General features: G+C 39.3%; 1 protein-coding gene across 2 annotated transcripts in view; it reads right to left on the minus strand.

Moving 5' to 3' along the window:
- Window positions 1–24,581, minus strand: part of PSPC1 (paraspeckle component 1) — a 104,861-nt gene extending 80,280 nt beyond the window's left edge. The window contains exons 1-6 of one of the 2 annotated variants that reach the window (XR_005592945.1): window positions 23,748–24,581; window positions 19,111–19,412; window positions 14,596–14,691; window positions 13,358–13,554; window positions 4,393–4,477; window positions 3,362–3,470 (exon numbers count right to left, since the gene is read on the minus strand). Coding sequence is in view for 1 of the 2 variants with exons in the window: in XM_039520933.1 (XP_039376867.1) it covers window positions 3,362–3,470; window positions 4,393–4,477; window positions 13,358–13,554; window positions 14,596–14,691; window positions 19,111–19,412; window positions 23,748–24,116 (1,158 nt within the window). In the remaining variant the exon portion in view is untranslated. The remainder of the gene's footprint in view (window positions 1–3,361; window positions 3,471–4,392; window positions 4,478–13,357; window positions 13,555–14,595; window positions 14,692–19,110; window positions 19,413–23,747) is intronic. The other variant, XM_039520933.1, reaches the window with a different exon arrangement.
- Between the last annotated feature and the right edge of the window lie 524 nt (window positions 24,582–25,105).

Genomic DNA, 25,105 nt, shown 5'->3' on the forward strand with positions numbered 1-25,105 from the left:
ATTACTGTTTCAGACAACAATCAAAGTTTTAGGCATCAAATACAGAAGTAATCATTCTCAATATTGATAAAACGGCAGTCTAATGCTAAGACAAATTAGCAGATCAAGTCTGCTTACAATCAACAAGTCTGAGCTAGAAACTGATAAATAAAAGGGAATATGATCATAGAAAAAAATCCTATTCATTAATCTGATGGCAGAAATTCATTAGATACACCACTTCTCAATATCCTGAAATTAGTTGTTCATCTTTCTGATTTACTCCAAAACCAGATGCTTTTAATAAAGAAGCTCTCGTTCACACTTTAAAATTACTGTTATAGTTATCTATAGATGTGCTGTAATGTACATATATGAAATTGGTTTCATCTGCTACATTCAAAAGTAAAAGTTGTGTAAGTATAATATGGATTCCTTCCATTAGAAACCACTGTTAGAGGAAAAGTTCCATAATCATGTAATTACTGTCTTTTAATTTTTGCACAGCTTTAAAAATGCTATTGGAATGAAAGCCAACTTATCACTATAATACTAGAATCATTAAACCTGACCTGAAAACCACGAGATAGTTAACTAGTAGTATTTGGAATCTGCCATTTCAAGTTCACATGACATATCCCAATTTAAAATAAATAAATTCATGTGCAACCATTTTTAGTATAACTCATACCAGTTTTAGTAGATTCATACTTGTATGACTATTACAAAATATACATACAATTTCCTGCAGCAGCACTGTTTCAGGTGATCACAAATTACTCAGAGTGGAACTCAATGGAACATTTATAAAAGTTTCTCCAAAAAGAGTTTATGGTAAGTACACCATCACTTTGCTCCGCAAAAAAGGCATTCTGACCATTTCAATGTGTGAAGCAGCATAAATTAACAACAGAAATCAAAATACTTTCCACTTAAACCATCCCTTTTCCCTTCTCATGCTATATTTGTGTGTTTGTTCAGGACATCAGCTTTAACAGAGGGTCAAATTTCAGTGAAATGACAGGATCTGACATTCACATTCATACAGCCTTAAAGATGATAGGTAAAACACATGCTGTATGTAAAAGATTATATGCTATAAGTCTTTAGACACTAGTGTGAACTAAAGAGTAAAATTTGGCATTTCAAGTACAGTCTCAAGATTAATCATAAAATACTTAATCCCTATATTTAAATATAATTATGTAAGTTTTATAATACATAAATCCTATGTAACCCTACATTAAAAACTACACACAAAGGGGCAATAGCAATATTTTAACCTTCCAGACTTCTGAAATCTCCTTTTCTTCTATCGCTTCCCTCACCCAAAAGAAAAAACCATGCATAATGCTTACGCATTTTCTTTTTCACAATGCAAGCACATACAGAAATGAAGGCAAAAATCTGAAATATTTTCTGCAGCAAGCTTTTTAGAGAGGTGTAATCAAATATAGATCTGGCCAAAACCTCTAACAGCACTTGTCAATGCGACACAGAAAACTATAACCCATGCCTTTTTTTGCTCCGTTCCTACCACCACCACCCTGGGGGAAAAAGTGAAAAAACGGGGTTCCGCTTGGAATAGCAAACATGGTTTTGTATAGTTTTGCTAAAGAACCTCCTGGGATGTCTCAGAACATGCATGTTAGGTTCTCTTCAACCTTAATAGCTAGTGTGATGGTGCTGAATATTTAACAATGATATTATTTCTCCAAATTTTAAATCAATTAGCAATGTGCTAAAAACAACCCAAAGCTAAGGCCTTGTCTATACATAAATTGTACTGCTTTACATATACTGGATATTTAAAGTGGCACAAGCCCCATAATGCAGATGCAGATATATCGGCATAAAAATGATTTATATGTGCATACCTTATTCCCCTTCCCAAAAGCTATAACTTAACATTACAACTGTGTCCACACTAGGTGTTGTACTGATTTAACTATTTCTGTAGAAAAAAGTCACCCCTCACCCAACTGAAAGATCAGTACAATAACTGTCCATAGACCAGACCTAAGAGTCTAAAACTCTCCCTCTCTCATGATGTCATCATTTCACTAGCACTCCAGATATCAGTATCTTCCAAATGTGATGGAGTACACAAACGCCATACTGGGCCAGAAGGGGTAAAAAGACAGGACTGGGCCCAGATTTCCACACCCCTCCAGAGCATGCTCCAACTAGAGAAAGGATTGAAAAGGAAACAACACAGCTCAGGAGGGAGGCAGACAGACCTATTCTGAAGGCTCCTGACAAGGGAGCTGGAGAAGACTCCTAAAGGGAATAAGACTGTGTGCAGAGCCCTGCTAGGGATGATAGTTTGGTTGCCTTTTCTTTTCACTTTATATTGGACGGGGGGGCGCAGAAGGTAGGAAGTGACCCACAAAAGGTAACTTGGAGGGCACCTTTGTGGGCTACATGCTATTGACTCTCCTAGGGCCCCTCGGTTGGAGCCCAGTGGAGTGGGTAGGCCCAGGCCCCCTACTATAGCCTCTATTACAAGAGGAATCCAAGCCATGTGCCCACCTCACTGCACCTCTAATTAAAAGAGGGCCTGAACTGTAAGACCTACCCACTGGGTGGTGACACCAATGCGCTAACCACTAGGCCACCTAACCCAGTTCATGAAAAGGGATATATGCCCATTTTTTATTGCAGGTTATCTTTAGGACTAATTTAGAAAAGAGTCTCCTTTTTCCACCCACAGTGACAGAATCAAGATGGGCTGTAATCTTAGGATTTGTCTATAAACTTTTACCAATTTTTAGTTAAACTATGCAAGCCACTGTGTAAACACTCTTATTTCTGTTTAAAAGTGGCTTATTTTCCCTAACAGACTTAATCTAAACAAAAATAAACCACCCAAAGTAAAATAAGAGTGTTCACACAGGGGTTTGCACCACTTTAAACTTAAATGATTTAAAATTAATGCCTTTAATAAAACCAGTGCAACTCTCGATGTAGACATGGCCTTTGCTATTATTATATGCATTTCCATTCATAAGGGAAACACTGTCATCTGACCTTGGAAAATAGTGGTAGTGTGTTTAGACTGTGGGATTATACAGGAGAATACTTCCTGAATGTACAAAATATATGAATATCTAGAAATCTTCACTTAGTTAAAATTCTGAATAACTGACTTGGAGGAATAAGTGCACTGTCAATACGTACCCTAAGCAAAATCATGGGGGATAAAATGAGACCAGACTATTGATCACTGGAGTCTCTGCTACAGAAATAAGAGCATTCACAGGAAAGTAGTACAAGTAGCCAAGAGAGGAAGACATTTCAATCTGGTCATTCTTGAAAATACAGGAAAAGAACCAAAGCTTCTTCTGCACTTCAGATTCTAATATAATAGAATTCTACTTACATTGTCCAAGAAATTTGGCTTAAATCCTCCTTCCTGCTGTCGTCTCAGTTCTTCCTGTTCTCTCTGCCGTAGCATCTCTTCTTCACGACGTCGATGTTCTTCTTCATGTCTAAAATTATTCATAAACTTGTGTAAATTATTTTCATGACCTCTTCATACATGTGTTTGAATAGACTTTTAGGGCTAAAGTGAATGAATTTCAAGTTAATTAAAAAAAACTTCTGATGCTATATAATGATTTAAGCTATAAGAACATTTTTACTACTAGTCCTCCACTCCACCTTTTGGGCTTTGACATTTCACTGAAGTATTTTGGCACACACCTGGTATATACCTAACAGTATTATAGGTGTGTTCTCGGCTTTCCATGGTTATGATAGTTTAAGCCTGGGTAACGGATAATTTTTTTTTTTTTTTAACAACGTTAAAAACTACAATTTATCAATAACTCCTGCAATTTGTTTTTTTGCATTCTGGTACATATTTCACTGCAGTAAATTATTTTGAAATGCAAAAATAAGCAATAGGCGCATCAGAAAAGAGTTATTCCAAAGGCATTGGTGAACTCAATTCAAGTAACTAAGCCCCTTCTCCAATTTTATTGAATCTTAGTACATTAATAAAATATCATCCACGTTTGTAAAAATAGATCTTAAAAGAAACTGGCACAAGGAATGTAGAAAACAAACTAATATAATCCTATGCTCTTTAGACTGAACACAGCTGACCATAAGAAATAATAAACCCACAGAATTATTAAACATACCACTTTCTAATTGGTGTAAGCCCTCTATTTCATATTCTGTTTATTTTTAAGTACATCTGGGTTCAAACATCATATATTTATAGTCTTCTGCACCTGCAGAGAAGCATTATTCTTGCATTCCTTAAAAAAAAAACTGCTTGCACTAGATTTCATAATGTCCCTATAAACTAGAATACCTACATTCATTCACTAGACCTAAAATATCAGTTACATATTTAGAATGTCCAGCACGCTGCCGGATCAATACAAAAATAAAACAAAATACCTCAATTGTATTTGCTTGCGTTTCTGTAGCTCTTGATTTCTAAGTTCTTCCAAACGTCTCAGTTCTTCCTGGCGCCTCATGAGATCTGCAAAAAGTTAGATATTATATAAGACCCTTAATTATTCTATTGACTTCAGTGGTTACAAGTGTTCCATTGTCAACAGTGAAATACACACAGCAAAATGTTCACTACCCACGGTGGATAAAAATCAATGATTTTTAAAAAAGAATAAAAATCAGATTTTTTAATTTAAAATCGGAATTTTTTGATAAAATACTTTGAGGAAAAACCTATCTAAAGATAGTTTTAATTAAGATATCATCTTTGAGCTATAATGTATCATGGAATAGGGATTATAAATTCTAATTCTATAGTATGAGACAATATATTCATGTAACGTTTAAGAAGTTTTGTAAATGAGTTCCAATAGTTCATGGATTAGGGACCCAATCTTATGGAGTTCCAAGGGTTTCTGTATAGATTATTCAGGTTAATCTTTGTATCTACCCAATGGGACTCAGTGCTCAGACTAGAAGATACCTTCAGAGATGCTTAGTTTTGCAGTTCTCAAACGTGCATTTGTGTGTCCAGAGATAACATGCTTGTTATCAAAAATGTTTTAAAATAAATAAATCATACATAGAGGTGAGAAATAACAGACCTTAACCCTATTCTCCCTCTGCAAATTTGTGTATGCAGAGTCAATCCCTCCCCTCTCTCTAAAAGTGCAAAGTTTCAAAAAGTTCAATGAATAGAAGATTGTTGGGGGCAGAATAGATCTGGACCAGGAGAAGTCTGGAGATAAATGTGAGAAGGGAGGGACAGGCAGTAGAAACAAAAAGGTGAAACTGTTTGAGCAGCATATTCCAGAAGTCTTGAGGTCTTTCTGAGTGTAGCCTTCACTGATTTGAGATCTACCGTACCATTCTCTCACTATCATGGCAGCAAGCCGTAAGAGAGACCCAGTTTGGGAATAAAAAACATTCAAGAAATATGTTTTCTGATGATGTTTTAAAGAAAGTCACACCAGTGAAGTGGTGGAAGTCACTTAAGCACTTGGATTCAGAGACTGTTGAAGTGATAATCTCACTTTTAATAGCAGTAGCTTCTTCTGCCAGTGCAGAAAGAATAATTTTCTTCCTTTGGACTAATTCATTCCAAATTGAGAAATCATTTGGGCCCTAAAAAAGCAGGAAAGCTTGTTTTTCTTTTTCCAGATTATGAACAAACAGGAAAATGAAGGTGAAGACGACTGAGTTAGCTGCAGAAGTCAATATTTTAAGTTTCTCATGTTGACCTGGCTGACACAGTAAATATTAAAAAAAAAATTAAATTGAACTACTTTAGTTAAAAGCAATTTTAACAAAAACAAACCTGATTTTAAAAAACTTGAATGTTTAACTAAATTCAAAAATTCATATGCTTGTTTTGTTAAAATATCATGTTTTCTGCTGAAGAAAAAAAATCCAGAATACATAACATTGTTGTTTTAGTTAAATAAAACAATTTAAATGTCAGTCTAATGATGTTCTCCTTCTAATTCAGCATGTCAAGAAAATCCTCCAAATATTAATGTTGGATTGGAGATAGTTCACCTCCAATGACTTCCTAAATATCTGCTTCAATTACCTTTGGTAAATGAAATAACCAATCATTCATTTTCTGATATAGCTGTAAAACTAATCTGAAAAGTTTTCAAAATAAATCACTTTAAAAATGTATAGTGAATACCTTCTAAAAATGAAACCTACATCTATCTCTGAATTGTGAAGAATATGTATTGAGGTTATAAAAAACAAAAATGCATTTTTATGTAGAAATCCATGATTAAATCAAGTCTTCCTGACTAGTGATTTAAATTATTTAAATCAACTTGATTTAAATCAAATCCACCCTATCAGAACCATTACAATGATTTAAAACCTGAGATTTTATCTCCCTCACAGTACTCTTTTAGTTCATCATCATGTTCCCCATTAACTACAACTCTGGATACTCTTGTTCATATAAATATGCAGTCCTTTCCTAATACAAAGAAGTTCTTGGTCTCCACAACATCCTGTGGCAATGAATTCCATAGACTAATTACACAGCGTGAAAAATCATTCCCTTTTATTGGTTCTGAATTTGCAACTTTCAATTTCACTGAATGTCCCCTCCCTTGCCGCCTTCTTGTGCTATGAAAGAATATAAGCTCTCGATATACCTTATCTATACCATTAATTAGAGGAAATATGTTGAAAGTGTATAAATTAAACAATCTGCCTTTTCAATACCTCTTCATGTGAGTTTTTCCATGCCCCTAAATCATTCTCAATGCACTTCAGAACTCATTTTAATTCTGCAACATTCGAGATGAGGTGCAGTATTTCAGATGAGGCCTCACCATAAATTTATATAACGACTTATTTTTCTCATATTTCCTATTCCGTTTCTCTTTGCTTTTTGACTACAGCTGTACACTAAGCAGAGGTCTTCACTGAGCTGCCAACATGATGCCCAGATCCCTTTCCCAAGTCAATACAGTTAATTTAGAACACTGTAAAGTGTGAGTAGTTAAAATTTTCCTCCCAGCGTGCATTACTTAGCACTTACCAACTTTGAATTTCTTCTGCCATCTTGTTGCCTATTTACCTAGCTTGGTTAAATCCCCATGATGTTCCTCAAAGTCTTCTCTGGACATGAATAACCTAAATAACTTGCAATCTGCACAATGTTACCTCGCTGCTCACCACTCTTCCCAGATTGTTAATATCTTTAATATCAGACTTAACACAGCTCCTTCAAACTCTTGGACATGTACCATATGAGAACTGTTGCCTAAGCATGGAAGGTGGAAGCTGAAACCACAACTCAGGGAGCTTGTTAGAACTCTCAGCAAAGTGCAATAGATAATTTTTTTTTTTAAAAGAGAGGTGCTTAATGAACTTTTTAAAAAACATCCTCATCAAGCATATCAGCAATCCAAAATTGAGCAAGAACCTGGTAAGACTAAGGTTCAAGTGGATTCTTACTCCAGTCTGAAAACGAAGGTCCAATAAACTGGAAAGTTGTGATAACATCAGACCTAGGACATCTGAAGACAAAGCTACCAAAACCCATTTTGGGCTTGACTCAGTCTCAGCTGATGTTCCAAACCAGTAGAATCAGACAGACTGTGTAGAAGAATTCCCAATTCCAGATCAAGAAAAAAAAACTCCACCAAAAACCACTGGGGCTTGTTTGACCCAGAAGCAGAACGGGAGATAATGGATGTTAACCTAAGTAGTGAGGTGTGAGAAACAGGGTCCATCCACCCCATCGGAAGAATGGGGGATCTGAACCCCAAAGAATAAGTAATCAAATTAAGAGCATCAAGTAAGATCTTTTATGAAAGCTAGTGACATGCTGGTCATGAATATTGTGTGATTTATGTGCAGGTATTTGTACAAAGTTGTATATATATGTATTGGAAATACGTTCTTAAGATAAAATATCTTAGGAACATATTTCCTAAGATAATTTACCTTAAGAACATATCATACAAGAACTGGATGATCTTGAAAACTGGAGTAACAGAAATGGGATGAAATTTAATAGTGCAAAGTGCAAGGTCATACACTTAGAGACTAACAACAAGAATTTTTTTTTCCTATAAACTGGGGACTTATCAATTGGAAGCGACAAAGAGGAGAAAGACCTGAGTGTATTGGTTGATCACAGGATGACTATGAGCCGTCGATGTGGCTATGAAAAAGAATAATGCAATCCTAAAATGCATCAGGCGGGATATTCCCAGTAGAGACAGGGAAGTGTTAGTACCATTATACAAGGCACTGGTGAAACCTCAGCTGGAATACTCTGTGCATTTCTGGTCTCCCATGTTTCTATAAATACATCAAAAGTATAAATACCAGGGAGTAGGAGGAGTTATTTAAGTTAAGTATCAATGTTGACAAAAAAACAGATGGATAGAAATTGGCCATCAACACATTCAGGCTTGAGATTAGATGAAGGTTTCTAACCATCAGAAGGAAGTTCTGGAACAGCCTTCCAAAACGAGCAGTGGGGGGCAAAAAACCTAACTGGCGTCAAGATTGAGCTTTATAAGTTTATGATGGGGATGGTATGACGAGACTGCCTACAATGGTATATAGCCGATTTGTGACTTCTAGTAGCAAATATCCCCAATGACCAGTCATGGGACACTAGATGGGAAGGGCTCTGAGTTACTACAGAGAATTTTTTCTGGGAGTCTGGCTGTTGAGTCTTGCCAAAATGCTCAGGATCCAACTGACTCCCATATTTGAGGTCAGGAAGGGATTTTCCCCCAGGTCAGACTGGCAGAGACCCTGGGTGGTTGGATATTGAACAAAACCTGGGGCCGGTTTTGTTCAATATCTTCATTAATGATATTTTTTGCCCTACTCTGTCACATGGAGCATGGGTCACATGCAAGTTTAAACTAGTAAAAGGGTAGATTCTCAGTAACTTAAATCATGATTTGTAGACTTCAGTAACTCAGACAGGTTACGAGCCTTATTAAAGGAGTGGGTGGGTGGCCTGCAACATACAGGAGATCAGACTAGGTGATCATTTTAAAGAATCCTTATTGAGGTTGCAGGAACAAACCATCCTGATGTGCAGAAAAAAATAGTAAATATGGCAGGCGACCAGCTTGGCTTAACAGTGAAATCCTTGCTGATCTTAAACAAGAGGTGGAAGTGGAAGACTGGACAGGGGAGGAGTATAAAAATATTGCTCAGGCTGCAGGAGTGAAATCAGGAAGGCCAAATCATACTTGGAGTTGCAGCTAGCAAGAGATGTTAAGAGTAATAAGAAGGGTTTCTTCAGGTACGTTAGCAACAAGAAGAAAGTCAAGGAAAGTGTGGACCCCTTACTGAATGAGGGAGGCAGCTTAGTGACAGAGGATGTGGAAAAAGCTAATGTACTCAATGCTTTTTTTGCCCCTGTCTTCACAAACAAGGTCAGTTCCCAGACTACTGCACTGGGCAGCAAAGCATGGGGAGGAGGTGACCAGCCCTCTGTGGAGAAAGAAGTGGTTCAGGACTATTTAGAAAAGCTTGACGAGCACAAGTCCATAGCGCCGCATGCGCTGCATCCGAGGGTGAGAAAGAAGTTGACGGATGTGATTGCAAAGCTATTTGCCATTATCTTTGAAAACTCATGGCGATCAGGGGAGGTCCTGGTTGACTGGAAAAAGGCTAATGTAGTGCCCATCTTTAAAAAAAGGAAGAAGGATAATCCAGGGAACTACAGGCCAGTCAGCCTCACCTCAGTCCCTGGAAACATCATGGAGCAGGTCCTCAAGGAATCAATTCTGAAGCACTTAGAAGAGAGGAAAGTGATCAGGAACAGTCAGCATGGATTCACCAAGGGCAAATCATGCCTGACTAACCTAACTGCCTTCTATGACGAGATAACTGGCTCTGTGGATGAGGGGAAAGCAGTGGACGTGTTATTCGTTGACTTTAGCAAAGCTTTTGATACGGTTTCCCACATTATTCTTGCCAGCAAGTTAAAGAAGTATGGGCTGGATGAATGGACTATAAGGTGGATAGAAAGCTGACTAGATCGTCGGGCTCAACGGGTACTGATCAATGGCTCCATGTCTAGATGGCAGCTGGTATCAAGCGGAGTGCCCCAAGGGTTGGTCCTGGGGCCGGTTTTGTTCAATATCTTCATTAATGATCTAGAGGATGGTGTGGACTGCACCCTCAGCAAGTTTGCAGATGACACTAAACTGGGAGGACTGGTAGATATGCTGGAGGGTAGGGATAGGATACAGAGGGACCTAGACAAATTAGAGGATTGGGCCAAAAGAAATCTGATGAGGTTCAACAAGGACAAGTGCAGAGTCCTGCTACAGAATAGGAACCAAATGGCTAGGCAGCAGTTCTGCAGAAAAGGACCTAGGGGTTGCAGTGGGCGAGAAGCTGGATATGAGTCGACAGTGTGCCCTTGTTGCCAAGAAGGCTAATGGCATTTTGGGCTGTATAAATAGTGGCATTGCCAGCAGATCGAGAGATGTGATCATTCCCCTCTAGTTGACATTAGTGAGGCCTCATCTGGAGTACTGTGTCCAGTTTGGGGCCCCACACTACAAGAAGGATGTGGAAAAAATTGGAAAGAGTCCAGCGGAGGACAACAAAAATGATTGGGGGCTAGAGCACATGACTTATGAGGAGAGGCTGAGGGAACTGGGATTGTTTAGTCTGCAGAAGAGAAGAATGAGGGGGGATTTGATAGCTGCTTTCAACTACCTGAAAGGGAGTTCCAAAGAGGATGGATCTAGATTGTTCTCAGTGGTACCTGATGACAGATCAAGGAGTAATGGTCTCAAGTTGCAGTGGGGGAGGTTTAGGTTGGATATTAGGAAAAACTTTTTCACTAGGAGGGTAGTGAAGCACTGGAATGGGTTACCTAGGGAGGTGGTGGAATCTCTTTCCTTAGAGGTTTTTAAGGCCAGGCTTGATAAAGCCCTGGCTGGGATGATTTAGTTGGGAATTAGTCCTGCTTTGAGCAGCGGGTTGGACTAGATGACCTCTTGAGGTCCCTTCCAACCCTGATATTCTATGATTCTATGATCATGGTGGTCCCTTCTGGCCGTAATGTCAATAAAATATGTTGTGGAGAGAGTTGATAAACCAGCCTGCCTTAGACAAAGGAATGTGGATTTGCCTGTCTGGGTCAAGCTTTGTAAGCCAGAGGACAATGAAAATACATTTACAGATAAGGTAAGCAAAGCAATTAAGCTAGCAAGCTTCACACCAGGGGACAGAGTCTTCACCACCAGGAAGTCTTCTTGGCTCTTGGGGTAGACACAATGGACTCTGGATAATATAAGCAGAGCAAAAAAACACTTTAGTTATCCAGCACTTAGGGGACAGTACCCTTTGAAACTGCAAATGTTGGATCCTCTTGGCTGAAGGGCAGAAAATGCTGGTAACTTGATGTGAGAAATCTGCTTAGGCAAAGATTGTAACTTGCTAACGTTAAGTTTTAGTCACAAGACGTTGCATTCTGTTTTGTTTGTAACTATACCTGTCTCTTTTATTCTTGTTTAGTATCACTTAAATCTCTGTTCCTTGTTAATAAACTTTTTCTTAGTTTTATTACAAACTATCTCAGTGCTGTTATATTGAAGTAAGTGTGAGTCTTCATAAAACCTAACAGGCTGATCTGTACACTCTCTCTTTGGAGGCAGCGAACTTAATTTCTGTTAGTGGGATTGGACACTGCAAGGAGACTTCTCTGGGGAACTGGGGTTCACTGATTATCTTCAAGGAAAGATTTAGACTAGGAGAGCCTTATGGAGTTTGCTGGCAAGGCAGTCAATGCTAGTATGTCAGAGATCTGACACACAGCTTAGCAGCAGCAAAGCTCTCACTTACTAAAGGCAGTGGGGTAACACAGTGGCTTACATTTCTTGGTGTCCTAAGCAGAACATCACATAAGGAGACCTACAGGGGACTTCTTCCCCTTGTGTAACAGATAACGCCAGATTAAGGCCTAAGTGAGACATTTGCCATTGTATCAACTCTTACTTATAACAGCAGATAAAAATATTAAACAAAAAATGTGATTCTTAAGCTGCTGTGTCTCTTTAAAACACTCTTTAAAAGCAAACTTTTAAAAAATAACCAAATCGGAAGTTTTAGCTCCAAAGGAACTATTTATATAAAAAGTGACCTATTTAACTTACCCACTTTTCAAAGCATTTGTCTGTAAAGTCACTTGGGAAATATCTTTAGTCTACCTCAGCCATGAAAGTCTTAGATGTAAAAAAAAAATGGAACCACCAAATCTATAGAAAAATCACAAGAAAATCTTGTTCTTTGAAGAGGAGGAAAATTATATTGTCATGGAATGATTACTTGTTAAAACTAAACATGAAGAAAAAGACACACAATTGTGATAGAGGGGACAGATTCGTTGCCTAGGCTTAAGGTTTTAAACACCTACACGCTCTGAAACTTTGGAGGTTCAAATCCCTTAAGTGTTGACACAGACCGTCAAACTATCCAGGTAAACAGAGACTAAAACTGCATGATGCTCAGTGTAGTGGTCTTTTGGATAAGAACTTGAAAATCCAGCTATCATCTCCACAATGTGGATATCAGAAGATCCCACAACACTTTTTGTAGGGCTTACCCAGATGCACTTGGCCAGTTTCCCCTACTTCCACTGTTGTGCATTGTGCTGGTGGCCTGCCACTATCCAACAGGTTTCAGTGTTGTACGTGTCTGGTTTGTTAAAAGGTTTTGGAACCTTTATAATGAAAGACACTATTGTGTTATTTACTCAGAAGTCTGACAATCCTTCCAACTGTGCAGAAAAAAATAAACTAAAAATCAAGGTGAGGATGGAATACTCCTTGAATCATACATGCACTAGCCTCCTAAGTTGAGCATCAAAACAAAAGGCTTTCAGCTATTAAAACTATAAAATTATCTCCCTCAACACTCTTATCTGTATAAGAAATGGAAAACAAAAGAGCAGTGCCAGTCACACAATTTCTCTATACACAGTGTGCTAAATTAACTTATTTTAGCCCAGGATCACAATCAACATTAACAAACTCAAAAACCCTTCCTACTGAATTTGTGAAGCTACCCAGCCTCTCCACACACAGCATTTAGATGTACGTGGAGTTAGAAACCAAGAATATGGCCATGGTCACCAGCAAAGCTCACTTTTCTTAATTTGTAGGCGTCTGTTTTATGTCTGATTATATTGTACTCTGAAAGTAAAAGATGAGTAGACTTGATTTTGGTTCAAATGAAAAACTGTTTTCAAACTCTAAGTATTTTCTTAAAAAGCCCATAAATATTTAGTCTAACAAAATCTCAAACTTTTACATGTGTCACACACAACTGAGATTCATCACTCAACATGTTATGCAAAGGAACCTTTTTTGAGAAACAGGTTCTTTTTATAGTAGGCGGAGTATCTGATTTTTACCTTGCCTCATCAGCATTAACTGATGTTCATGTCTAGCTGCTTCCATTTCTGCCTCTAGTTTCTCTTTGGCTTCTCTAATATTCCTGTCAACCTGTTCTCGCTGCTGCTTTTCCATCTCATCAAGAGCCTTCCATCGTGAAGCATACTCAAATTCAAATGTTCCAGGTTGAGCAAAACGTGGAGGCTGCTCCCTTTCCCTAATAAAAATGTACACAGTTAAAATGTACAGAAATATGTATTTATAAACCAGCTGCAGTAGCAAAATATATTTCTAAACAAACATTCTGGTTCAATTTTTAATCAAGTAGCCAAATTCTGTAATTATAAAATATTAGCTCATTTTCAGAACTCAGTCCCAAAACTTTATGTAGGACTCTGCAGTAAGATTACTCTGCATGACCAGAGAAATAGTCCATATCAAGCCCCCTTTAAATTTATTCCTTTTTAAGAAAGACTTGTTTTGCATTATATTGAAAATTTCTGATGCTTTAGCCGAAGACTATGCAACTAAACTAATAATTATCAGGCTGCTAAGAAAGTGGCTTATAAACATGATTTTTTTTTTTAACACCAATGTTTGAAAAATTGTCAAGGCTTGCTATATTAAAATATTACTCAAAGACTTCAAACACTAAAGCTCATCAAAATTTTAGTTCACAATATCCTTTTCAAATGCTTGTGTTATTGTAATAATTCAGTAAAGAGCAATGAACCAAAATATTTATCTCACACATTATTTTAAAAATAAATAGTTCTATTTTTGCTTGTCATCTGAGTAAGCATTTTGGCTCCAGCAATCAGGATTTCTTGCGGACAGTCTCAAATTTCAACAGTAAAAGTTCTAAATTAAAAGAACTTTGGTTTCTCCTTACACTCAAAACTCTCAGTTTACTTTATTGCACTGATCACCGCTGTATTTGAAGCCCTGATCCTGCAGGGACTTATGTACAGAGTCAATGGGACTGCTCAGAGTAAAAATAAACATGTGCACAAATCTTTTCAGGATCAGGGACTGAGTGCCTATTATCTGAGTTTGCACTTTGTAATCAGGAAAGCCTAGCATCTAATCTCAGAAAGTTTAACAATTGTATGTATATTTAAAAACAAAAAAAAAATCTGATTATACAAACAGCACTCTCCCATCGTCACTCCACACATCAAGATAAAATTTAATGAACTTTTGTTCACCAAGCTAACCTAATAATGTTTAATGAAATTGGAATCTAAATCCAACTTACTTATGATACTGTTGTGTTTTTTGCATTAATTTCTCTGGTAGCCCATCTTCATCATCAAATTGTTCCATAGGTTCTACAACAACAGGTCGCGGTGTTCTGAAAGAAATATTGAACGTTTTGTGTGTTAATATTTTTATTAATTAATTAAATTGAGGAAATCTACATTGAAACAAGTTACATTTTGTAATATTGTTGGAAAACATTCTAAAAAATGACTTCTTAGAGTTAGCTACAACTCCTTCGTGTTTAATGAAATTTTTAAAAAAGCAATTGTCTGAGGGAATACAAAAAATAGTTGGCTTATGTGTAAGACAAATTTAATCTAGAAGACACTACTGCCTTTCTCCTGATGGAAAATAAATTGAGCAATTTAAAGAATGTATAAAAAATGAAAAATTACTGTTTACAGTTACCCGCACAATTAAAAATAGAATTGATAAGTACAGTGGAGTCGCATCATACGTGCTTTTAACTTACGCAAATTCAACTACACGCGTGCAATGAGTGTATGCCCCGGAGTGAGCGTGAGATGGGAGACGTAAATCTGCTGTTGCCTCAGTCGGTCTCAGTTCCTGCGTGCCTCTCATAGTGTGAGCATCTCGCCACGCTGAGTGTGATTCTAACGTTTAAAGATACGTATTTTTCATACAACATGGCCCCTAAATGCAAGCCAACTACTTCATCTGGTGCTCAACTGAAGAAATGGCGATCTGTTCCAACGCTAGAGGAAAAACTGGCTGTGTTGGACTTATTGAGAGACGGTATGTCGGTCTCCAACGTGACGCGTAAATATGGCCGCAACAAATCTAGCATCCGTGCCATCAAGATTCGAGAGAGAGAGAGAGAGATTCGTCAAGCCATGGCATCAAGTGCTTCAATAACTGCTACGGTGACGAGCCAGGTGCATGATAAGACTTTAGTGAAGACTGAAAAGGCATTAAACTTATGGCTGGAAGACATGAACCATAAACGTGCGCCTATCAATGGCAACACGTTGCGAGAAAAGGCTCTTAAGCCTCTACACGCTGTTCAAACCTCCCGCCGAAGAGGGATAGCCTTCCGATGAGAAGGAATTCAAAGCCAGCCAAGGTTTGCTTAACAGTTTTAGGAACCACTTCAACCTCAAAAACGTGCAGACTACTGGTGAAGCTGCACCTGTCGATGAAGAGGCAGCAGAAGCCTATCCCGAACAATTAAAGAAAATCATAGAAGAAAAGGGCTATCTTCTGGAACAAGTTTTTAATGCTGACGAGACTGGGCTCTTCTGAAACAAAATGTCCAAACACACTTACATTTCTAAATCAGAAAGACAAGCCCCTGGCTTCAAAGCAGGTAGAGATCATGTGACTTGTTTTTTGGCAATGCGGCTGGGCATTTAATAAAGCTGGGCTTGCTCTACAGGGCTGCAAATCCCTGTGCCCTAAAAGGCAAGAACAAAAATCTCCTGCATGTGTTCTGGCAATCAAATAAAAAGTCTTGGGTATTATTTCTGGATTGGTTCCACAAATGTTTCATTCCAGAGGTCAAGTGGTACCTCAAAGAGAAAGGACTTGACTTTAAAGTATTGCTGATCGTAGACCATGCTCCTGGACACCCTGAGGCACTCCGTTTTGTGCATAACAACGTTGAAGTCGTCTTTCTCCCCCACAATACCACCTCCATCCTCCCAACCTCTCGACCAAGGCATGATTCGCTGTTTCAAGGCCACGTACAGGAGGCTTACATTCTCACGGATACATAACACTATGGATGATGATCCCAATCTTAATGTGATGGAGTGCTGGAAGTCCTTCAACATTGCTGATTGCATCACTTGTATTAAACAGGCAATGGATGCAATCAAGCCTGAAACAGTCAATGCATGTTGGCGAAACCTATGGAAAGAATGTGTGAATAATTTTAAAGTGTTTCTCCGACCATTGACAAAGAAGTGAAACGCATTGTTCAGGTGGCCAGGCAAGTGGGTGGCAATGGCTTCATCAACATCCTTGAGAAAGAAACGGAAGAATTCATTGAGAGCCAGAGAGAAACACTGACTAACAAAGAGTTAGAGGAACTGAAAATCATCTACAGAAGACGAAGATGACGACGACGAACAGGAAGAGCCAGCCAGTTGGAATTTTCATAAATTTGCTGAAGTGTTCCAAGCAGCGAAACACTTGAATGATTTAATTTCTGGCCTCTATGGAACAAAGCCTCAAAATCACATGTAGTATTACGGACGATATGAGAAATGTTGGAGCAGCTCAAGAGACAACAGCGACAGTTACTGATCACCATGTTTTTCAAGAAAAAACAACCAGCATCAGATGGGCCTGGCCCATTGTCTCTTGGATTGACATCAAGCCCCGACAGCCCTCCAATAGTGTCACGGTCGTCGTAGACTAGCAAGAATATCCAGGATGAATGGTGAGTGGTTAGATTTATTGTTCTCCTTTTTTAGTCTTTCATTCTTCCATCTCTCTCTCTCTTTTACGTAATTAAAAATACAGTACTATAGAATTATATTTTGCATATATACTCTTTATATACTGTGCATTACTGTATATATTATACATATTACTGTACAGGGTTGCATACTGTACACAAAATCATGTATACTGTACTTTATGGGCAATTTAAGGGATTTTCAAGGGTAATTTTGATTATATGCGATTTTCGCCTTACGCCCTGACTTTAGAACCTAACCCCCAAGTAAGATGTGACTCCACTGTAGACATCAGAGTTCCCATTACAATTAGAATATAATTTCATCATAACTGATTTTTTAAATGTCCTGTTCTATAAAGTGCCATATTCTTAGAAATCAACATCTTCCCTTCATGAGCTATACCTCTATAGCATGCACACCAGAGTATCAAACACAAACAAGCAATGAATTATAGAGACTTGCTTTTGTGGGAAAGCCAATTCCATTACTTTCCCAATATCGTCAGTTCTATACTTTTGAATATTGTTATTTTACATAGAGTAGAGGGGCTTCAAATAATGAAAAAAACTTACAGGACTGCACAATACTATTCAAAGTGATATGATGGCATAGCCATTACAACATAGTGCATGCTCATGTTCAACTTATGAAGACAATCAAATGTTAATGGAAGAAAGAACTCATTTAATGAAAAAAGAATAAATTAAACCATTAAATATCAACACAAGGGTGGCAGAATCTGGCCCTCAATGGTCTGAAAAGCTCCCTGATTATTAAGGGCATTCAACACATAATACAAGTGTTTTTCAATACAATTGCATAAACCAAATCAGGATGGGTGAAAAAATGTGAAAAATCTCATCTCATTATGTAGATCTTCACAAAGAACCCCAAAAGCTACATAAATTAGAGTGTAACAAATTGTTTCATTGTATGATAGTTTTCTGGAATACTAAATCCGGTAATGTAAAGTTCTGGTGGCCACACTGTTCTTTCCAAGGCGCTTCTTCTTTCCCTATCCTACATCCCTGTAGCACAGCAGTTTGCACAAAAGTATATTTTACAAAACAGTTTCATGATTCCATTATCAGTCACATCCTGTAATGAGTGCCATATGTAATATGCCTGCAACACAATGTAGCAGCCACAATGGGGACCTACTAAATATGCCTGTAATTTAGTCTATTAGGGAATATTTCAGATTTTTAATTCAGGCCAAAATCATGTGTTTTTATTCACTCAAACATTATGACACTCACCCAAATGAGAAAAGTTACACAATACATTTTTCCTGAGCAGTTGCAATTTCAACCATACTCAGCAAAGCAGCATGAAACTGCTGCTAGCAAATGCATGTAGGCAACCAGTCACAACAACACTGATAATCCTCTGCCATTATGGCAATGTGTGGAAAGGCGGAATTACAAAAGTATGATGGAAGATATTAAAAAAAGGTGATGAGGTGCTATTAATAATAGCAAGACCTGAAATATTTACCTGCCCACAGTTAGTAGGAAGCAATACAGTGGCAAACATAACCTTGAAAATATGAACAGATGCAGAGTCATGTTCCTCCTAAGTCTGCAAATAGAAAACTTCAATGCTTCTGCTTATGGTTTTGCCAAGATACCACGAAGTAAACAACTAGAGTCTTGTCAGTTTTCACTACTGTTACTGGAAACTTCATGGTCAGGAGTGAAACCGAAAAGAATCTAAATACCTTTGGAGAATTCTGAACAGCTATGGAGAAAGCAAAAGTTACTGGCAAATAATTAAAGACTCTACAAAGAAAATAATAACATCTACCCATGAAAATACTGTATTTACATATAATCAAATAAACCTTATGGCTGTAGATATTCATAACTAGCTTGTTTTCAGAGAAAAATTGTTGAGCAAACTACGCTTGGTGTGAATACTCAAAACGACCTTCCAGCTGACATTTATTTCACAACAAATCTGGTGTCCCAGTTCTGAGAAAACAATAAAAGGTATGGCCATGCTTGTGGTTGCAGTTTTCTATACATTATAAAAACACTCACCCATAAATCTGACCAGAAAAAAACCAAAACCCTTTAACTTACGTTGTTAGTAAGAATGCCCCATCACTGCATCTCTCTAGAGCCTTCCTTGCCGGAGGTTTTGCTGCAAACTCTACAAAACCTTTTCCTGTAGCTCTGCCACGGTCATCTACTACAACAACAGCCCTCTCCACTGGACCAAATTGAGAAAAAGCTTGTTCCAGAAGCTCATTGGAAACCACAGGTGAAAGATTCTTGACTGTTAAGGCAGCTCCGTGTGTAGCAAATCGAATTCGAAGTGGTCTACTCTTCAAAATAGTACCATCAAGTTCTGTCTTTGCTATTTCAGCCAGTGTTCTAGATTCCTTTCCAAGAGGGAAAAACAAACAACATTTTATATGCATCCATTCTATACTTTCCTCAAGGATATTGAGTCAATTTATTAGTTTTCAGCTATTTTACCATGATGTAAAACTTCTTTTAAAAAATTATGAGCATATTAAAATTGGGGGGGGGGGGGGTTTGCTCAACTTTCAAAACATCCTCTTCCCAAAGCAAGAATATTTCAGATTCCATTTGTTCAATGATTTCAGCAATCTGCATTTGTTTTTCCATATAATTCGTTCTAATAATATGTCATAAGAACATAAGAATGACCGTACTGGGTCAGACCAAAGGTCCATCTAGCCAAGTATCCCAGTGGCCAATGCCAGGTGCCCCAGAAGGAATGAACCCAACAGGTAATGATCAAGTGATCTCTCTCCTGCTATCCATCTCCACCCTCTGACAAACAGAGGCTAGGGACACCATTCCTTACCCCATCCTAGCTAACAGCCATTAACGGACAACCTCCATGAATGTATCCAGTTCTTTTAAACGCTGTTATAGTCCTAGCCTTCACAACCTCCTCAGGCAAGGAGTTCCACAAGTTGACTGTGCGCTGTGTGAAGAACTTCTTTTTATTTGTTTTAAACCTGCTGCCCATTAATTTCACTTTGTGGCCCCTAGTTCTTGTATTATGGGAACAAGTAAATAACTTTTCCTTTTTTACTTTCTCTACATCACTCATGATTTTATATGCCTCTATCATATCCACACTTATTCTCCTCTTTTCCAAGCTGAAAAGTCCTAGCCTCTTTAATCTCTCCTCATATGGTACCTGTTCCAAACCCCTAATCATCTTAGTTGCCCTTCTCTGAACCTTTTCTAGTGCCAGCATATCTTTTTTGAGATGGAGACCACATCTGCACGCAGTATTCCAGATGTGGGCGTACCATCGATTAATACAAGGACAATAAGATACTCTCCATCTTATTTTCTATCCCCTTTTTAATGATTCCTAACATCCTGTTTGCTTTTATGACCGCCACTGCACATTGCGTGGATGTCTTCAGAGAATTATCCACGATGACTCCAAGATCTTTTTCCTGATTCACTGTAGCTAAATCAGCCCCCATCATATTGTATGTATAGTTGGGGTTATTTTTTCCAATGTGCATTACTTTACATTTATCCACATTAAATTTCATTTGCCATTTTGTTGCCCAATCACTTAGTTTTGTGAGATCTTTTTGAAGTTCTTCACAATCTGCTTTGGTCTTAACTATCTTGAGCAGTTTAGTATCATCTGCTAACTTTGCCACCTCACTTTTTACCCCTTTCTCCAGATCATTTATGAGTAAGTTGAACAGGATTGGTCCTAGGACTGACCCTTGGGGGACACCACTTGTTACCCCTCTCCATTCTGAGAATTTACTATTTATTCCTACCCTTTGTTCCCTGTCTTTTAACCAGTTCTCAGTCCATGAAAGGACCTTCCCTCTTATCCCATGACAACTTAATTTACGTAAGAGCCTTTGGTGAGGGACCTTGTCAAAGGCTTTCTGGACATCTAAGTACACTATGTCCACTGGATCCCCCTTGTCCACATGTTTGCTGACCCCTTCAAAGAACTCTAATAGATTAGTAAGACACGGTTTCCCTTTACAGAAACCATGTTGACTTTTGCCCAACAATTTATGTTCTTCTACGTGTCTGACAATTTTATTCTTTACTATTGTTTCAACTAATTTGCCCGGTACTGATGTTAGACTTACCGGTCTGTAATTGCTAGGATCACCTCTAGAGCCTTTTTTAAATACACCTCTACCCTGATATAATGCTGTCCTCGGGAGCCAAAAAAAAATCTTAGCGCATTATAGATAAAACCGTGTTACATCGAACTTGCTTTAATCTGCTGGAGCACGCAGCCCCGCCCCCCCGGATTTATGCTTTACCGTGTTATATCCGAATTCGTGTTATATTGGGTCACGTTATACCAGGGTAGACGTGTATTGGCGTTACATTAGCTATCTTCCAGTCATCGGGTACAGAAGCCGATTTAAAGGACAGACTACAAAACATAGTTAATAGTTCCGCAACTTCACATTTGAGTTCTTTCAGAACTCTTGGGTGAATGCCATCTGGTCCTGTGACTGTTACATTTATCAATTAATTCCAAAATCTCCTCTAGTGACACCTCAATCTGTGTCGTACTTTAAATCCATGAGTTTTGCTTGCATGTGTTACAGGATGATTCCCCTAACACATTCCTACTGCAGAAAAGTATGCAACTCTTTATATGGACAGTCAAAGTTAGTTCAGAACTTTCACACAACTTTTTTTCCATAGGGATATATATATTATTTTCATTTCTGCCTGTGATGGGGGGGAGTGTTTCCCTCATTCACTCTTTAACAGAAATTTTTGAATTTGTAGGGAATTTTTTTTGTTACCATTCTTTTTATCCACTATCACTTTTGATTGAACTGATTGCCGAAATAAAGTCAAATACAATCTACATCCTAGAAGCAAAGAGTTTTGTTTTCTCTAGGGATTTTCATTATGCCTGTTGTATTTATTACTCTTCACTTGTTTTTGTGTCTTTTGCATCTATCTAACCCAAGTGCCAGTCTTCTCTGATGTTGCCCTCCCATTTTTATCCTGAAGTTTTTGCTTTAACTTCTTTCACCTATACCCAAAGTTATTGTACTAAAGGAATCATTCCTCAAGCCAAGGAAAGTGGGATACAGCTTTCTCCTTCTCTACAACCTCTGAAAAATTGTTCAGCTGGCCAAAAAGGCTGCAAGAGTGTGACATGAGATGCTCCATTCCTTAATCCTCTCAGCTACTATTAGCAAAGGGACTGTATTCTATCCCAGTTATATATTAAAGAAAAAAAGCCTATGTATAGCAACATTTTTTTAAAATACAAGTGTTTAGACATTAGAAAAATCAATGGCAAAGTTACAATTTAAAACAAATCTAAAATATTGGAAATTATGGAAACTGACAATTTAAGTATCCCAAAAAATCTTAACTCTGCCTTTCTATGCCCATCACCCTGTGCATTCTCTATTTACAACAGATTTGGCTATGAAAAGCATCCCAGCATAGCAAGCATGTTAAAACTAACATGTCAAAACCTATGGCCAATAACCTAGTTTTGACTGCCTCCATTTTTTCATAAGATACCAGAAACCAGATTCTCAGAAATGATGAGCACATATCATGCTAAAACCAGGTTTCTTAAAGTGGAGCCCATTAAGTGGGGCATGCAAAAACATCAAACTTGCTTTGATCCACTCGACTGCGCAGCCCCACACGCCCCCCACCACTGCTTTACCGCGTTATATCAGGCCACGTTATATCGAGGTAGAGGTGTACTAGTAACTTTTGAAAATGTAGGCCCTTTTCAAAAGGATCTCAAGGAAACAACAATTTTATCTAACAACAATGTATTTCACTAAAATGCAAATGGTATAACTCTGTATAGTATACCTCTGAAATTGATGCTCATGCTTTCATGAATGGAAGCCTACAGCAAATAATGCTACCAGGCTCAGACTGTGCATATTTGGCTTTCAAAGAACTAAAGAACAAAAGGAGTGGGAGAAGTATCCAGAGTTTGCTCCTTAAAGTATAATAAAACATTAATTCGTGCTACATCATAAACATGAAAAATACAATTAGTCACACAAAGAAACTTCTGGAAATAATGCAATGCAAGGATGGGCCAACCATCTCAACCCAACTTAACATGCTTTCTTACTCAAAGAAGCATTTTCCATTTTCTACTACTGAAAATTAAAAGGTATCAGGTTATCTGTGTAGAACAAGTGGGACTGGTGGGTGGGACGTGAAGGCAGCTGGACATGCAGGTGGACAGGCAGCAGTGTGCACTACTGGGGATAGAAATGGAGACGATAAGGCAGGTGAGCAATCAGTGTATGGAAGCGGGACCATGGCAAGGTATGGAAGAAAGAACTGTACCAGGCGGAGGAGCAAGAGAAGGGAAGCAATAAGGCTGGTGGCAGTGACACTAGCACTGATTGTACTGACAAGGGAAAGGAGACGAGGCTGCAGGGAAACATCTGTCCCACTCCGCCCCCAACACGCACACAGAGGCCGTGGGGGGGGGGAGAGGGAGAACGACACAAGCACTGTCTCACTCCCCCCACACACACACGGTGTCAGGGGGGTGTAGGTTAGGCGACTGTAGGGGCGAGGTCCGTCCCAGTCCGTGTCCCCCCCCAAATGCCTGTGCGGGATGCAAATACCGAGACAAGACCTGCCCCACTGCCCCCCACACGATGCCTCTACCGGAGGGGGGAGGCCTACCCGACTCCCTCGCAGACGCGTACGGGGGAAGAGGTCCTTACCAGGCGGATGAAGCCGAAGCCGCGGTCGCGGTTGATAAAGACCTCGCTGGGCTCCCCGTAGCGCTCGAAGAGACGCTTGAAGTCCTCCTCGGTGATGTCGGTGGGCAGGTTCCCCACGAAGAGACGGCAGCGCTGCGTGTAGCTCTTTTCGCCGGGCTTCAGGAAGCTCTTGATGTCGATGGTGAACCCGACCTCCTGCTCCTCGTCGCCAGCCTCTTTGACCTGCGCCAGCGCCATGGCCCCTACCTCGTTGTCCGGCTCCAGGCCCCGCATCCCCTTCAGGCCGCCGCCCCCCACCATGCCGAGCGGGGCCGCCGGGGAGCTGTTCTCGATCCGCACTTGTTTCAAGTTCCGGCTGTTCGCTGCCATGTTTCGCCTTCCCTCGGTCTCTCTCGCGCTCTCAGGGGGGGTCACGGAGCCGCACTTAGCCGCCGCAGCCACGGATCCGACCACCAGCGAGCGAATTCAAAATGGCGGCGGCGCCAACCCCAACGAGTTAACGTCTCTGAGGAAAGCCCCTCCCTCCAACTGCCCAGCCGTTGCGCCTGCGCAGTGACTCCCACCGGCGGGACGAAGGGGGCGTGGAAGCTGGGACTAGTCAGGGAGTGTGTGGGCTGGAGTGAGCGCGCCGTGGCGTACGAGAATGGGGTGGGGCAGGTTTGCTTGTGTCCCGGAATGCCCCGTTCGCTGTGCTGGGAGGCGGGGACATTCATGCCATGGCGCTTTTCAGAAGAGCAGGGGGTTGTCCAGGCTTTTAAATCTCTGCCGCACCCTTCTTGGCAGCTTCCCCTACCGAAGCGGCTGTGGTTTAGTGGATCTCTCTCTACAGCGAGTGAAGCAGTTTTGGGTCCTTCATCGTAAAGCTACTTTATAGCTAAAGGCCTGAAAAAGTCTGGGGTTTCATTATAGAAGTTACTGCCCTAAAGTGCTTACTCACTTAGACCATAATCCTGCAGACACACGTGCAGAACACTAGCAGTACTCCCCTAATTTGCATGTGTATATTTGGCGGATAAGGCCCTTGAAATAAACAACATTCAAAACAAATAAGCAGGGGGTAAGGAGAGATGGGATGCATGACTGCTACTTAAGCACGTTTTCACACAAGCAGTTTATTTGTTCTTAATTTTAAGACAAGGTTCTGCTGAACTAGATAGAGATCTGTGCTGTATTCCCAATTTGTATAACCCATCACTTTGTAATCAGTAATAAGGATTGTGAAAGGCACAGAATTATTAACACTGGTTAGTAAAACAGGTGAGTCTAGATTAGAATCTGTGGTTGCCTAGAGCTAGGTCTTAATACATTATATATTCCTCCTGTACCTAGGCCAAAATGTATAGGGATAGGGAAAAGCT

The sequence above is a fragment of the Mauremys reevesii genome, linkage group 1 (genome assembly GCF_016161935.1).
Source record: "Mauremys reevesii isolate NIE-2019 linkage group 1, ASM1616193v1, whole genome shotgun sequence".
In the NCBI taxonomy this organism is placed as follows: Eukaryota; Metazoa; Chordata; order Testudines; family Geoemydidae; genus Mauremys; species Mauremys reevesii.